This window comes from Leptodactylus fuscus, chromosome 7 (assembly GCF_031893055.1).
Source record: "Leptodactylus fuscus isolate aLepFus1 chromosome 7, aLepFus1.hap2, whole genome shotgun sequence".
Classification (NCBI taxonomy): domain Eukaryota; kingdom Metazoa; phylum Chordata; class Amphibia; order Anura; family Leptodactylidae; genus Leptodactylus; species Leptodactylus fuscus.
The window spans coordinates 125614863-125632792 of record NC_134271.1 but is presented as its reverse complement, the minus strand read 5'-3'; the positions used below and the strand labels follow the sequence as shown (position 1 = coordinate 125632792).

The 17930-nt window shown below is 46.4% G+C and overlaps 1 protein-coding gene across 6 annotated transcripts in view; it reads right to left on the bottom strand.

Annotated features, from left to right (window-relative positions):
* Positions 1-17930, bottom strand: part of NPAS3 (neuronal PAS domain protein 3) — a 344072-nt gene that overhangs the window by 30454 nt on the left and 295688 nt on the right. For all 6 annotated transcript variants that reach the window (XM_075282962.1, XM_075282963.1, XM_075282965.1 and 3 more), the window contains one exon: positions 2525-2643. In XM_075282962.1, coding sequence (XP_075139063.1) covers positions 2525-2643 — 119 coding nt within the window. The remainder of the gene's footprint in view (positions 1-2524; positions 2644-17930) is intronic.

The following is a 17930-nucleotide window of genomic DNA, read 5'->3' as shown; positions in this document are numbered from 1 at the left end:
AATAAAAAAAAATGCACAAACATGAAAGAAACCCGAGCGGTAAAAGTTAAAATAAAGAAAGGTAAGAACATAAAGCTTCATATCATAAAGGCTGGGGTGAAAGCAGACGGGGGCAGGAGAAGACAAATACGAGAAATAAAGTAGAAAGAAGCAAAACTGCTAGAAATAAAAACAAAAGCCAGAGCCATAAGTAAAAAAAAAATCTGAAAATAAGGATGTAAAGAAGAAAAAAAAAAAAGAAGGTCTGGTCAGTGGGAGGCAGGGTGCCGCAGACCAAATAATCCAAAGACGAGCAGAATACAGTAAGTAGATTCCTCTCTGACACATGTGGGGAGTTTTGCTGCTGGATTGCTCGTGGCAAGAAACACATCAGAGACTCCTGTGGTACTTTTATATATTTCAGCAGCTAAATCTAATATGACACTGAAGGCGGGGGGGAGCGGAGGTACACACAACGTCAGGCGCAAGCTCCCCTTCCTATGACCTTAACTGATATTCGTGGTTAACTGCTCGACGGCCGGTAAGATCTCTATACTGTTCTGGAGAGGAAATGGTTAATGTATGGCCATCGGGAGTCAACATCACACAAGCCCAGATACACACTGGCAAGCGCGTGACTTCTGTTGTTGGGGGTAGATATGAAATAGGCAATAGACAAGATGTGGACCCGAGGCAATTGGCTTCTTGCCCCAAGTCCCATGTTTTTGTCACAGTAAGCCACAGCCAAAAGGGAATTTCATCTGCAGCCGAAATATAGTGTTATATGTCTGCCATATAGCTAAGTAGTCCTCCTTGTCGTATGAAGATGGCTCGAGCCTGCCAAAGTGGGGTCCATTTGTCCGAATAGAGTATATGGAAAGGGGTTGTCTTTATGGGTTAATTTCTTAAATGTCAACTTATCTACTGCTGCATTTAGTCCCAAGGGTAGTAGTTATGGTATACATCTACTGAAGGCTATGTAAGTACCAGAAAGCGAGACCCAGCAAAATCCCAATATCTAAGACTCTCCTTATATCACGTGAGGGTACGCCTGGCATGCATGTTTGATGTGTGCCAGGGTATGTACGCTCCAGATATGTCTGTATGCCTATGTAGTTGAATATGTCCGACATTGACTTTCATGGTGGAAGAAAAACACTTTGAGTGAGACTTGATACCCAAACTGGGTCTTGATACCCAAAAGGGCCTTAGACAGTAGACACCTAGGGTAGGACTGACCCACCGGAGAACCAGAGGATCCATATTCTGTCACAAAAATAGGCCACATAGGTCTGGTAGGGCGCAAACCCATTTGGACCCAACGACTTGCCATTAGGGTTTACTGCAGATATCTTACTCATGGATGATATGTCCTGTGTGTGCAAAGAATATACCATGATCTATAGATAGAGAGTGGGGTTTGACCCCAGAATCATTTGCTCTGGTGGGCCCCAAGAAAATCAGTCTGATGCAATTAAATATGGCCATTTATATTGGACTACTTGGTCCCTTTCGCCAGGATCAGCTGTCCATTTAATATCTATAACATGGCCATCCTCCATTTTTTTTTTTTTTGCATATGTTTGGGGAAGAAAGGATTGGGCATGATGAATTTCAATATGTCTGAATCTGCTAAGAAAATACATGCAAACTTGTCCGAGCCGAGCGTGCGCATGTTTGGGGAAGTCCATAAGAAATAGCTGCCGGTTGGTTACCAGCTATTGAACGTCCATGGTCATCCTTACTAACTACATAGTCAGTGACTATAACCTTCCTCTCTTAATCACTTTCTGGCAATGCCCATAGGATGCCCAGTTTGTTTTCCCGCAGCAGCGATGCCAGGTTTGTTCCGCGCAGACACAAGTACGATTGTGCTTCGCTCTTTTTTTTTTTTTTTCGTCTCCCGCCTCAGGAGAGAGGAACCATCCTGATTCTTTATACACTGAGGCTCTTCAAAGACACCTTTAGATTGTAGGCAGCCTGGGGGGGAATTCTCTCCCAGACACAATTTGGAAGCAACATGAAGGCCTTGAAGTTGAAAAGCAAAGAAGAGGGAGGACAGAGGGAGCAGGGCAGAGGAAGGGGGTGCGGGACAAAGGCTGGGAAGGGTTTTATTTTTTTTCGCTGTCCCCTTCAATCTCCCTATGTGAAGAAAAAATCCTATGCAGAGAATTACATGTGACAGATAGAGTGGCTTCTTTATCTTGCGATAGGTATGACCTTCCTTATAATTTGGGAGAAAGTGAGACGGTATAATGGAAAGAGACCGAACACAACAAAACACACATAGGCACTCGAAATGGAAAAGAGACAACCGGATCAAAGCAACAGAAGCTACTACAATAGAGTGTGATAACAGTCCTACGCATTAACGCAACACCACAGTCGCTACGACCATACGGTAGTATATCACTAATGCATTAGAGAAAACATATTATACCTTCTGTTATTGTCATTCACATCTGATGATGTCACCAAACTGCAGAGTAATTACAAAAAGTTACCCAAAAAGCTGCCTCCTTTTTATCCGACCTGCGGGACTTACCTTGTACCCCGAGGATTTGATATGCACGCCTCTCTTGGTCAGCGTTGACTTCATCCGAATGAAGAAAGACCTTTCTAGAGAGTTGTCCTGAGGGAGGATCCCGGGGCTGGAGGACTCCACTAGAAAAGAAAAAGTGTAGGTGTTACCAAGCGCAAAAATTATAAAAAGTGGTCTGTCCATAGGGAAATATGACATCAGTGGTATAACGGTGTACAGTGAAACAATGGCGCCTTTAACTACAGTCCCAATCCCGTTCACTTCAATAGGAGCAAGGCTGCTTTTGGCCTTATACTTAGTATATGGCTGCCAGTGGCCGCATCAACTGATTGGTTTAGGGTTCAGGTGATGGACCCCAACCAACCTGATACTGATGAGCTATCCTGTGGATAAGTCATCAGTATCAAAAATGATCAGATCCTGGACAACCCCTTTAATAATTGTGTATTGCTTATAGTACTGGTCTCATATTGTGAAAAGACACCTTAAGGACCCCTAAAGGGCCGGGGTGCGACTGCGTCTTCGGCACCCCTTCAGTTATTCAACTTGATGGGGTCTACTTTGAGTAACATCAGAAGCTTAAAATGATCAGATACATTTAGGGTAAGTTCACACGGGGTATTTTGGACCGGAACCTGAGGCGGAGGCCGTCTCAGGTTCCGATCAAAAATATGGGCAGCCGCGAGTGAATGCCGGTGAACTGCACCAGCATCCAGTCGCGCACTCCGCTCCGGATTCGGCCCAATGAATGGGACTAGTCGGGAGGAGGGAGTGTCTTCAGACCGAATCGCGAGGCGGAAAAAACATCTGACCAACTCCCATTGATTTCAATGGGAGCCGTCTTTTTGGTCAGGATTTTGAGGCGAATACGGCCTCAAGATCCTGACCAAAAAAACCTGTGTGAACTTACCCTTAGAATTAGGACTAGAGATGAGCGAACACTGTTCAGATCAGCCGTTCCGAACAGCACGCTCCCATAGAAATGAATGGAAGCACCTGGCACGGCGACCGGCCGCCGGCAAAGTGTACGTGCCAGGTGCTTCCATTCATTTCTATGGGAGCGTGCTGTTCAGAACGGCTGATCCGAACAGTGTTCGCTCATCTCTAATTAGGACATGTTTACACAAAATTGAGAAAACCGGTTCTGGATTTTTTTGTTGTTTCACATGGTCAATTTACACATGGCTACATCTTCGTAACACACAGCATATCAACCAACCCCCCGATAGATGGGTTAGGGTTTTGCCCTTGTGAATCTGTTGCCAAGATATCACCATTTTTGTCAATATGCAAACGATGAGCTCTTTGGAGCAATAAGGGCGTTACCACTTACATTTTTGAAGCAATGGCCCTGCCCTCATTACGTTAAAGAGCTGATTTGCATATTGATAAACATAGTGATCTCAGTACTGATTCTCAAGGGCAAAATACTGTTTGATACGGATGACCCTAACCTATCTATCTGGGTTCACATGCCGCATTTTGGTGACCGATACTTTGCTGCAACTGTATTTCGCTGCAGATTTTTTTCAAGCAAATCCAGAATGAAAATCCACAGCATCTTTGCTACGTGTGGACATAGTTTATAAGCTGTCCCTACTATTAAAAATGATCCAAGAATTGCGCTTTACGCAGACCATGTTTCTAAAACTGAAACGCGTCATGACACGACTATTATACTCTTTGCTATATCTCTTCCTGAGAGTGAAGATTTTTTATTCTAGCATGGAAGAGGTTAATGGAGAACAAGCATCAATGCCACGAGTTGGGGTTAAGTATCCATCACTACGCCAGATAATTCTCCTCTCTAATCCGGTGGAATCAAACCTATTTCTTTTATCACAGGGCTCCCATTTTGAATGAAACAAGCTCATTAGTTCTAATCAAAAGCTTCGAGATCAAAAACTGGAGTGTCGGCTTCAGATCCAGCTGGTTCTAGGATCCGATGCTCAGCTTCACCAGAGAACGGGATCACAGGAGCCTCACGGTGGGGCGGGCCAGAAGAGATCGGGAAAACATTGCACGTCCTCACTAGTGCAAGAGGAAAATCTGTTCAGTATCAGGTGTCAGGCCCGCCTTTGACTCGAGTGCACGGATCACAGGTCGGCACACTGAAGTGACTGCGGTTATCTGCGGCGTGTGAATTTATACGGCGAGGCTTTTATTGGCGGCTGAGATTACGTCTCTTTGATGGAACGTATTGAGAGAAATAACCTGTGAACATCTTGATCCGGAACACAAGATCTAAACAGAAAAAAGCGCTAGGTAAAGGTAACACAGTTCAGTTATTGCCTTCTTGTTTCACCCTAGCACTTCTTCATATGAAAACAAGGGGCAAAAATGCAAGAAGCCAATGCTCCGACAAGCAGCCATCAAATACGTCGTGTGGAATCTCTGAACATCAGACATTGTAGATGAGTGAAGTGTCTGCTGGCCATACACTGCGAGCGAGCTGTCAGGCTACAGATATTCCTCGTAACGCTCAGGCATAGCTTATGGAGGAGAAGATCTCTGGTACCAATCCCCTTGTCCCTGCCCAGCCATAGTCAGCGCGGATCGGACTGTGACCCCAATGGTCAATTTCTTCATAAATTTCTAGCCACCTAGCCACAGAGGAACAGCATGACGCAGAATTAGGGTGCGTTCACATGATGTAACGTGGAGCGTATTCTGGCACGTATACACATGCTGGCAGATTACGCGCTCAAAATGCTCCCATTCATTTCAATGGGAGTCAGGAGCGTATATGCCGCGTTATTTTGCGCCCGTGATTTTGCGGCGTATACGTTCCTAACTCCCATTGAAATGAATGGGAGCATTTTGAGCGCGTAATCTGCCGGCACGTGTATACGTGCCAGATCACGCTCCACGTTACATCGTGTGAACGCACCCTAATAAGAAAAAATACTAGAGGACAAAGCTTTTTAACAGAAAAATTCTCCTTTCTCTCCCTCCTTGGCTTTATTTTTTAAGGCTAGCACACTGACTAGGCTAGCATAAGGCTAGCATATTTGTCTCTATGGCTCCATACACACACCTGTATATTATCAGGTGGCAGTAATCTGGCGCAGGTCCGATACCTGTCTGTTTTGTGGCCTGGGATGACTAAATGAAGTGACTGGGTCTGTGAAGTTATGGGATGGATGGATGCTCTCCATGCTGTTTATACCAGACACCAAGTTCATGTACACAGGGTGGGTTCACACTACTGGTACTTAATGTCCGTTGCTCTCATCTGTCATGTTCACTCCCATCCGTCTGCATTCACCCCCATGTACAGCGCCGTACCTCCCATGAGGCGACCTGAAGCGAGTGCTTCAGGCGGCGCTATGCCAGGGCCCCAGGGAGGGCGTCATTTTTGCTTACCTAAGCCAGTCCAGGACAAGCTGTCCTGGACTGGTTTAGCACCGAGCAGTGGATTGGGGAGGCCGCTGGAGCAGCGCTGCTCCAGCAGGCCTACCCTCACGCTCAGGCAGAGAGCAGGTCCTCTCCCTGCCTGTGAATGCCGCTAAGCCCTGCCCCCTTCGTCCCGCCCCTTTGCTCCGCCCCCTCCTCCGGGGTGTGGGGGGGGTGGCTTTCTGTCGTCTGTCGTTTGCCTCAGGCGGCAAAAAGGGAAGGTTCACCCCTGCCCATATAGAAAACGTTAGCAGAGTTATGGACATATCTTGAGATCCCTACATCGGTGTCTGATCCCACTGACTATAATGTATGCAAGACTTCTTCTTCCTTTACTAAAGATAACAAACATAACAGAAGAAGGCGTCCATCCTGTTTTTTACATTACAGTCAATGGGAATGGATGCAGAAGGAAGCGACTCTGTATGTGCCTGTTACTTTACTACTGTTAACCTCCGTTGCTGTCATCCTAGGACAGACTATAATAACAGTAGTGTGACCAGACCCTTCGTCTGTTTTCCTGTTCTGCCTCCCTGGTAAACTGACTCTGACATCTCTGAACTGTAGGCCACATGTTTTAGAGTACACATGCCTATGGAAGTCTATGGAGAGGGGAGAGGGAGGTGTGAGCAGAAGCTGAGAGAGATTGATGGAGAGGCATGGGTTTAGCATTATTTCTTTATTCACATCAGTACAGATCACTACTTCACTACATATATATGTTACATTCCTTAGGATCAAACTTGCATTGTCATCCTGCAATGTGATAATAATTTGTGGTATTGAGAATACAGGAGGAAGCTAAAGCTGGAGGGAGTCATTTTAAATACCTATATCTCCAAATGTATTCCACCTAGAATAGTGACCCCCCTCCACCCAGCCACTTCCTATATACAGTAGGAAGGAGTTGGCCAGCAACTCAATTTGCAGGCATGAAAGTGAAACCAGGAATTGCGCCCTGGAAGTCCTGCACTGTCCTGGGGCTGTTTCTCAGTTAAAGAGAGAAGGTTAGGAAGCAGCTTCTCCTCTACTCACTGTGTGCAGTGTATAGCAGTATAGTCTCTAATGCCTATTCTCCAACTGAAGTGAGACTGTGACAATTTTTACAACTTTGTGGAGTGGGTATATAAAAATGGTAAAATATGTGAGGTGGTGGTGTAGGGTGGTGGAAGAAAGTCTAACATTTCTATCAATAGTAGTCCAGTCTATCTTCTACTACGTTTACCTTGGCATTATTAATAAATCTGCCCCTCTGTGTGAGTTCTACATAGGCGGCATTAATGCATCCATCAGAATGATATCCACATAAAAGTCTTAATACTTTCTACCAAAGAGGTCTATGGAGAACGAAGATTTTTAAGTAAAGCCGGGCAAGTGACAGTAAAGGTAGCGCTAAGCCATGGTGGCAGGAAATAGGTTAATAAGCAGTCTGCATGCGCCGGCTCTGTGTAAATGCACTGCGTTGTGTGTGTATATTTCCTGGGGCTGTATCTTTTTGCCTTTCTTGTCTCTCTCTGTCTGCTCTCTCTCTGTCAGTACACCCAGTGGATTAACAGACTATTGAGGATTCTCTTTTAAAAGGAGCTCTTTTAAAAAGGGTCAGATAAAGAGAGAGAGCGAGAGGGGAAGAGAGAGAGACTGTCAAAATGAGCCTTAGACAAAGATTTATTATAAACGATTTAAAGGGCTTAATGTATGTATCCCCAATGAGGCCTCGCAGCTATGAGAGGAGAGAGATGGATTGTGAAAGACGGCTGAGCGGAGGAGGGGGGCTGTTTCGCTGTTGCGCCCTCTAACACCCTTTTACACACACACACACACCATACACACAGCGTGAGCGGGGAAATGTATTCAATATTTCAAAACAGGAATTGTCCCTGTGTCAGCGCCAAGGCCGCTAATAATGGATGGCATGTACCTAATGAATATGATAAAGTGGTGTGAGAAGGCTATGTGCACTATGGGATAGGGTATAGACACATGTGGCAGATTTGTTGCAAAAAATTGTGCTGTCCCATTCATCTGAATGCAGCTTGTAGAAATAACCGCGTTCAGATACATGGAACAGATTCTCAGACGCAGACATTTCTGAGGTAAAGAATATAGACTTAAAGGGGTTTACTGGGGCTTACCTATCAATGGCCTGTCCTTCAGATGTCTGTAGTGTGACATGATAAGTCTCCACATACCTATATGGTAGTCTCTCCCCAAGGAGTGACAATACCCCCCCTTACCCTGTCTAAGCCTCTCACCTCTACCAGGTTAGTCTTCTCTACATCGAGCTGACGAGATGCAATAACATCGAAACGGCCGCATCATAAGCCACACCCCTTTTTTCAGGCTTTAACGTACCCAAATTTGCTAGGGTTGTTTCCAAAATTTTACACTGCCTTGCCAAATGCAGAATAGTTGTCAACTATGAAGATATATGCAAGCTAAAATTGATTGGCTGGGAGAACTGTTCTTTATATAGTGGGGAACCTTCTAAGCAAGCCGTCCATAGACATGTTGTTTACTTTAGGGTCAATGGGAACGGACACAGGATCAGTCCGTGACCAATCTCTGCTACAGTTTAATGTCCGTTGCTGTCATCCAATGACGGAAGACAGCAACGGACATGAGCAACGGTAGTGTGAACACCTTGTGAGGCAGTGTGTTAGCCTTGTTTTTCATGACTAGCATTCTGACCCATTCTTTTCTATGGTCCCATACACACGGTCCAGGATATGGGGCTGTGAGCAAAACTCAGAACAGGTCCTATTCCTGTCCATTTTGTTGGCCTGACTGAATGGGGCTGCGGAGGCACGGGTGGCACTCAGATGTCACCCATGTGCCATTCAATGACTGCTCGGCTACGCGCATATGGTTGTGTATGCTGCCTAATATAATATAAGCTTCTAACTTTCAATCATTATTTTTCATTTGTTTTTATCCTCTTATCGTCCAGCGTATCCAGAAGTTCTTAGTCTCTACATGACTGCGTTCCTGTCTGGGTTGTTAACAGTCTCATCCTACGTCTTCTCGCTGTTAGGACTGAACATGAATAAACCCGAACTTGTCATTTTCCCTCCTTCCGAATTCATTCTTCTGCCTGACATAGCAGTCATTGTACATTCCTGCATCTTCTCCACTCCCTTAAGCCTGCGTGATCCTGGACTCTCATTCAGAGCTGCGCGCTGTAATAACTGTGCGATGTCTTAAGCTCACAAACATTTCTTCTATTTGGGATTTCATGATATAAAACAACTGTCATTTGTAAAAGCGCTTATTCCATCCCAGAAACTCAGGTCTATATGTCCTATTAGTTGATATAAACATAGAGGATCTTGTGCTCGAGATCCCCTCTACTAGAATAAGGGTATGTTTTTTTGGGCAGATCTTGAAGCGTTTTGCACCTCAAAATCTTCTCCAAACCCCTCTACCTGTCTTCCATTGTTTTCTACGGACGGCAGTGACCAAGTTTTCTGCCCTATTTCGGTGTGGATTTATTGGCGTACCATGGCACGTGGCCACATATCGATTATGCCCACTGAATGCAAAACCGTGGCAGAGACAAGGGCAAATAAATCCCATAGGTGGCGCTAGGAAAAAATTCCTCTTTTTCACCAATGACGTCTTATTTGTATATTCCTTACCCAGAATTCTTAGCAGGTCGTGCAGGGTCGAATAAGTCCCTGAACCAGTCTCCCCCTAATGAGAGACCTTAACCCCTCTATTGACCTATACCACTGGCGATTAACCTAGAGATGTGGTTGCGATATCAGGAAGACCCCTCTGACAGACACAAAACGGTTTTATAGCTATGGCCCCACGTTTCGGAAACGCAGCAGAAAAAATTGCTGCGTTTTACAGTACCAGCAAATGTGATGCGTTTTTTAGTAGAGATGAGCGAACAGTGTTCTATCGAACACATGTTCGATCGGATATCAGGGTGTTCGCCATGTTCGAATCGAATCGAACACCACGTGGTAAAGTGCGCCAAAATTCGATTCCCCTCCCACCTTCCCTGGCGCCTTTTTTGCACCAATAACAGCGCAGGGGAGGTGGGACAGGAACTACGACACGGGGGGCATTGAAAAAAATTGGAAAAAGTCATTGGCTGCCGAAATCAGGTGACCTCCATTTTAGACGAATAGTGGATTTCAAATCCGGGTCATATGAGAATGTGAACTTTGTGACTATGAGACAGGGATAGCTGTACAGGCAGGGATAGCTAGGGATAACCTTTATTTAGGGGGGAATGTTATTAAAAATAACTTTTTGGGGCTCTATCGGGTGTGTAATTGTGATTTTTGTGAGATAAACTTTTTCCCATAGGGATGCATTGGCCAGCGCTGATTGGCCGAATTCCGTACTCTGGCCAATCAGTGCTGGCCAATGCATTCTATTAGCTTGATGAAGCAGAGTGTGCACAAGGGTTCAAGCGCACCCTCGGCTCTGATGTAGCAGAGCCGAGGCTGCACAAGGGTTCAAGCGCACCCTCGGCTCTGATGTAGGAGAGCCGAGGGTGCACTTGAACCCTTGTGCACCCTCAGCTCTGCTACATCAGAGCCGAGGGTGCGCTTGAACCCTTGTGCACACTCTGCTTCATCAAGCTAATAGAATGCATTGGCCAGCGCTGATTGGCCAATGTATTCTATTAGCCTGATGAAGTAGAGCTGAATGTGTGTGCTAAGCACACACATTCAGCTCTACTTCATCGGGCTAATAGAATGCATTGGCCAGCGCTGATTGGCCAGAGTACGGAACTCGACCAATCAGCGCTGGCTCTGCTGGAGGAGGCGGAGTCTAAGATCGCTCCACACCAGTCTCCATTCAGGTCCGACCTTAGACTCCGCCTCCTCCGGCAGAGCCAGCGCTGATTGGCCGAAGGCTGGCCAATGCATTCCTATGCGAATGCAGAGACTTAGCAGTGCTGAGTCAGTTTTGCTCAACTACACATCTGATGCACACTCGGCACTGCTACATCAGATGTAGCAATCTGATGTAGCAGAGCCGAGGGTGCACTAGAACCCCTGTGCAAACTCAGTTCACGCTAATAGAATGCATTGGCCAGCGCTGATTGGCCAATGCATTCTATTAGCCCGATGAAGTAGAGCTGAATGTGTGTGCTAAGCACACACATTCAGCACTGCTTCATCACGCCAATACAATGCATTAGCCAGTGCTGATTGGCCAGAGTACGGAATTCGGCCAATCAGCGCTGGCTCTGCTGGAGGAGGCGGAGTCTAAGGTCGGACCTGAATGGAGACTGGTGTGGAGCGATCTTAGACTCCGCCTCCTCCAGCAGAGCCAGCGCTGATTGGTCGAGTTCCGTACTCTGGCCAATCAGCGCTGGCCAATGCATTCTATTAGCCCGATGAAGTAGAGCTGAATGTGTGTGCTTAGCACACACATTCAGCTCTACTTCATCAGGCTAATAGAATACATTGGCCAATCAGCGCTGGCCAATGCATTCTATTAGCTTGATGAAGCAGAGTGTGCACAAGGGTTCAAGCGCACCCTCGGCTCTGATGTAGCAGAGCCGAGGCTGCACAAGGGTTCAAGTGCACCCTCGGCTCTCCTACATCAGAGCCGAGGGTGCGCTTGAACCCTTGTGCAGCCTCGGCTCTGCTACATCAGAGCCGAGGGTGCGCTTGAACCCTTGTGCACACTCTGCTTCATCAAGCTAATAGAATGCATTGGCCAGCACTGATTGGCCAGAGTACGGAATTCGGCCAATCAGCGCTGGCCAATGCATTCTATTAGCCCGATGAAGTAGAGCTGAATGTGTGTGCTAAGCACACACATTCAGCACTGCTTCATCACGCCAATACAATGCATTAGCCAGTGCTGATTGGCCAGAGTACGGAATTCGGCCAATCAGCGCTGGCTCTGCTGGAGGAGGCGGAGTCTAAGATCGCTCCACACCAGTCTCCATTCAGGTCCGACCTTAGACTCCGCCTCCTCCAGCAGAGCCAGCGCTGATTGGCCGAATTCCGTACTCTGGCCAATCAGCACTGGCTAATGCATTGTATTGGCTTGATGAAGCAGTGCTGAATGTGTGTGCTTAGCACACACATTCAGCTCTACTTCATCGGGCTAATAGAATGCATTGGCCAATCAGCGCTGGCCAATGCATTCTATTAGCGTGAACTGAGTTTGCACAGGGGTTCTAGTGCACCCTCGGCTCTGCTACATCAGATTGCTACATCTGATGTAGCAGTGCCGAGTGTGCATCAGATGTGTAGTTGAGCAAAACTGACTCAGCACTGCTAAGTCTGCATTCGCATAGGAATGCATTGGCCAGCCTTCGGCCAATCAGCGCTGGCTCTGCCGGAGGAGGCGGAGTCTAAGGTCGGACCTGAATGGAGACTGGTGTGGAGCGATCTTAGACTCCGCCTCCTCCAGCAGAGCCAGCGCTGATTGGCCGAATTCCGTACTCTGGCCAATCAGCACTGGCTAATGCATTGTATTGGCTTGATGAAGCAGTGCTGAATGTGTGTGCTTAGCACACACATTCAGCTCTACTTCATCGGGCTAATAGAATGCATTGGCCAGCGCTGATTGGCCGAATTCCGTACTCTGGCCAATCAGCACTGGCTAATGCATTGTATTGGCTTGATGAAGCAGTGCTGAATGTGTGTGCTTAGCACACACATTCAGCTCTACTTCATCGGGCTAATAGAATGCATTGGCCAATCAGCGCTGGCCAATGCATTCTATTAGCGTGAACTGAGTTTGCACAGGGGTTCTAGTGCACCCTCGGCTCTGCTACATCAGATTGCTACATCTGATGTAGCAGTGCCGAGTGTGCATCAGATGTGTAGTTGAGCAAAACTGACTCAGCACTGCTAAGTCTGCATTCGCATAGGAATGCATTGGCCAGCCTTCGGCCAATCAGCGCTGGCTCTGCCGGAGGAGGCGGAGTCTAAGGTCGGACCTGAATGGAGACTGGTGTGGAGCTATCTTAGACTCCGCCTCCTCCAGCAGAGCCAGCGCTGATTGGTCGAGTTCCGTACTCTGGCCAATCAGCACTGGCCAATGCATTTCTATGGGGAAAAGTTAGCTTGCGAAAATCGCAAACTGACAGGGATTTCCATGAAATAAAGTGACTTTTATGCCCCCAGACATGCTTCCCCTGCTGTCCCAGTGTCATTCCAGGGTGTTGGTATCATTTCCTGGGGTGTCATAGTGGACTTGGTGACCCTCCAGACACGAATTTGGGTTTCCCCCTTAACGAGTTTATGTTCCCCATAGACTATAATGGGGTTCGAAACCCATTCGAACACTCGAACAGTGAGCGGCTGTTCGAATCGAATTTCGAACCTCGAACATTTTAGTGTTCGCTCATCTCTATTTTTTAGTTGTGTTCTGAAGCCTACAATTGTTAATATTATATCTCTGGAGTATAATACAGGCTGTAACTCATTATTCATGCAAGTTCACACATAACGAGTTGGTATGGAAAATTTCTGCACCAAATTATGTGTCTTTTGTTGTAGAATCCCCATTTACCAATCATTATTGGGGTTATGCCACAAAAGATTGGCGGGGTTCTGACCGCTGACACCTGCACCGGTCACAAGAACTTGGTGCATGGACAAGCCCATACTCCCATCCATTGACTCTCTACCCAATGACGGGTCTAAATTCAACCTGAATGCGGTCACACCGTGGAAAAACACCTCTCATTTCACGCGATCATGGGGTTTCAGGAGTCAGACGTTCACAATCTGGAATCTAGAGACTGGTGTGGGGCCAGGTACGTGTTACCAGAGAAGCCCCAGAAGACGGGTAAGGTAAATATACGGCTTTTTATAAAAAATGATGATCCAAACTAGGATCTGACTGCAGAAGTCTTCATCCCCATTCACATCAATAGGTAAACCCCACAAAAAATCCCTGCTCTTTCTGCAAGAGAAATTGACGCATTTCGAAACCAGGCTCCAGGTCAATTTTCACACATAAATGTTCTGTTACATGTGGATGAGATTTGTTAAATGTCATCCACTTACCTTGTTCTGTATCTTACAGCAGATTGTTCAGCCGCAAATTCTGTGTGAATTTACCCTCACTGGAAAGCTACTTATTACTTATTTTACTTAGAAAGGAATAGCAAATAAGTTCTCCTGGATGGAAAAGGGAAAACTCACTCTAGCGCCACCTTTTGGAAGGTAGATCCTTATAGATCAATGCCTGGTTTTCTGATACCTACAGACATTTCCTGGGAATACAGAAATAAGAGAACATCCCTTCTATAAATAATAGTTTGGCCCGACATGACCTGCATATTTGCACTTGAAAAAGGGCCCGGTTTGGCCTGAAACGCGTTGTGCTGCTGTTTTACCCTCTTCAATAAATAGTCCAGAATTGGATATTCCGGTTCTTGTATTGTTTCATCAACAGTGAGCGCGGGTCTCCTTCCTACCATGGACCTCTGGTTCTTGTCTTTCACGTACTCCTTCCATAAGGAAGACAGACTCATCCACAGATCTGTATTTCAGGGTTATTGCCCTTATTTACTTATCTATAACATATCTACCTGTATATGTAAACTGTAAGAAGATGCTTTAAAGGGATTCTACCATTAAAGTAAGTTTTTTTGTAGTTACCACGTCGGAATAGCTTTAAGAAAGGCTATTCGTCTCCTACCTTTATCAGCCACCTCCGGTCCGCCGTTCAATAGAAATACCGGGTTTTACCGGTATGCAAATGAGTTCTCTCGCAGCATTGGGAGTGGGCACCAGCGCTCAAACAGCAGTGGGGGCGTCCCCAATGCTGCCAGAGAACGCTCTCCAGCGACGCCTCCATCTTCAGATGCAACCGCCTCTTCTTTTGTCGTATTCCGTCTCGGTCCAAACTCCGATGCCTGCGCAGTCGGCTCTGCCAGTGAGACACAAGCAGAGCTGAGTGAACACGCCGGCCGGCTGGCATTTTTGGGAGGCCACTCTTGCGCGCATGCGCAGTACGCTCCTGTAGTTCTTCGTAGAACTACAGGAGTGATCGGCCTCTCAAAAATGGCCGCTGGCTGGCATGCACACTCAGCTCTGGCAGAGCCGACTGCGCAGGCGTCGGAGTTTGGACCAAGATGAAAGACGACGAAAGATAGGTGGTTGCAGCTGAAGATGGAGGCGTCGCTGGAGAGAGTTCTCTGGCAGCATTGGGGATACCCCTACTGCTGTTTGAGCGCTGGGGCCCGCCCCCAATGCTGCGAGAGAACTCATTTGTATACCAGTAAAAACCGGTATTTCTACCGAACGGCGGACCGGAGGGAACTAATAAAGGTAGGAGACCAATAGCCTTTCTTAAGGCTATTCCGACGTGGTAACTACAAAAAAACTTACCTTAACGGTAGAATCCCTTTAAATTCTGTGTTATCCCTTCTGACCCTGTCAAGGTGGCTCACCCCATTTTCTACTGCAAGAAAAAGCAGGATCAAGATGGAATCTGCACTTTTTTATAGTTTTATTACTTCTCTTTTAATTCTAAGTTCTAGGTTAATATAACATGGACTCTTCAAGGGACACAAAGTACTGAAACCAGTTTCGTTAGGCAACCCTTCTCGCCATTTAACTGCTCCAAATCACTTAGTCACTTATATACTTAAGGCCTAGCTCACATGGGGTTCCACGTTAAAATATCGCGTCGCAGCTTTCCGCTCCGGATTAGTCCCAAATGAATAGGCCTAGTCTGGAAGGAGGTGTCGCGAGGCGGACGCCGCGGCTGTATCAACCGCTTAATCCACCTGAAGAAAGGGCAGCTCGCTTCTTTTTTCCGCGAGTGGGAACAACCCACTAGCGGAAAAGAGAACGCTAGCGGTCTAGATAGACCTCTATTGTTAGGGGGCGGATTTTGAGGTGGATTCCGCATCAAAATCCACCCCCTCTTGCCCCATGTGAACTACACCTAATAATGTGCCGAAGAAGTAAAATCAGCAATTTTGGTGGAACCCCATTTTTCCCTTTGCCCATTGAGGCCAGAATACATGTCAGATTAGGGAAATCTCATATATTTCTCGCCATAGAACTGTTCCCGACCACGTAGTCACTCACGTATCCTAATAATGTGTAGAAGAAGCGAGTTGAGTAACTTAGGTGAGATGGCATTTCTGTACGACACTTTCCATAGGGAACAAGAGGGTTAAATGAAACTGATAAAGCAGTGCATTAACCTCCCCCTTGCCTCCACTTCGCAATCCCAATGTGTTTTGGATGGTTTTATCCGTTCTGACTACCGAAAGCTCTGATACCCGCCTGTCACGTCTAATCTTAAAAAAAAAGAAAAATTGAAAGGAACAAATTAATATGCAAATTTCATCAGCTTTGTAATAAAAATGTCCTTGGAAAAATGCAGAATAAAAAAAAAGGAGAGGAAGAAAAAAAAAAAAAGAGAGAAGGTACAGGACCCGTGAGGTTTGGGGGTATGAATTATCACGGCCTCTGGATCCGGGATGTTGTTCGGAGAGAGAAAGGCCCGTTAGGAAATCAGGGAGGAGATCTGACTTGGAAATAATTATGATAAAGAAAAAAGTGCGCATGCAGGCAGAATAAATGGTTCATCTCCTCGCAAGGTCTCCGCTGTTTGCTATTCACTCGGAATTATCAGGATTTGATAAGGGAGGGCGCACATTTATCGACAAGCTGTATACAGGGGACCTTATGGTGGAAAGGTTTAAGGGTGGGGGGGATTATGTTATAATGACTTTTATAGTGTTGTTGGTTGTGAGTACCATCACTATGATCCGTAATGACATATTGATATACTAAATGTTCGGGGGTGTCTGCCCTCGGAACCCAGCATATAGATAAGCCCCAGGGGCAGATAAGTTTGGGGTCACCTGTATCAAACAGGGTTTTCCTCTTGTCAACTATTGAAAGTTTATGGGCAGCTTTAGTCCTTCGTGCACACTAGTCTTGATGGTTTATCAGGTTGTCTTTATTAAAAAGACTTTTGGACTTTGCAACATATAAGCAGCTTTTTTCCACAACTTGGGGGCTTACCCTATCCATCATACTTTTGATCCTAATTGAAGATCAGTAGGGGTCCGACGCATCAGCCGAGACCCCCACCAACCTGCTGTTTAAAGAGACCGCAACATTCAGGTGCCCGCTGCAACTCTTCATAAAGAATCAAGCACAGTGCCGTACATTTATATGGATGCTCAGGCGGTTCACTTGAATAGGACTGAACTTCGAATAGGCCAGGAGACCAATGAATGTGACATCAAATGGATTGTGAAGCAGAGCTCAGAGAATCGTCAATGTGCAAGGGGGTGTCCCATCTCTCCCTAAAAGATGAGGGATTGCACAAGCTGAATTTTACATACTCCGTCCTTCTATTCTCAGGAGAGATAAGCCATCACCGGTGTCTGGCAACGTCTTATGATCCTCTCCTCCTTCCTCGAACCAAGCATGCATGTGTATGGGGGCAGTAGGAGAAATAGGTGACATTTGAAGGGGTACTTGTTTCAAAGTGCAAAGGTTGTGTGACACAAAAGGCAAAAAAGACCTTTCTCATTTCGACACCAGTGACACAACCTGCAATCCTGGTAATAGGACCCGCTGTATCCAGGCGTATCCAGTCAAGTCAGTGTCTGCACAGATGACACACAGATGCTGGGCGGCAAGTTGTATGTAAACAAACATGCAGATTTCCGCACAGGTTTGCATGCCATTAAACCCACAAACCCTGACATTTACCATATTGCAGGTGTGGTGAGCTTGAGTTTAACTGCATAAACACCCTGTAAGTAGGCTGTCATATTTCTTGTCAGACGGGGCCCTTTCTCCGCCAGAGACTCGCTATCTCTCGTCTCTGTAATTGAATTGCTAGCGAGCCACGAGAGACAGCGGTACGCAACACTGTGAAAGAAGGAGAGAATGCTAGTGCGGAAGAAAGGAGGAGGGGAGAGAGAATGGAAACAATATGGAAATGCGTACGAGAGGACGGCAAGAAGAGACACGGGGAGATAATATGGGGAGAAAGGGGTAAATGAGTCAGGCGAGATATGGGAAGTGTGAGAGATGGCGAA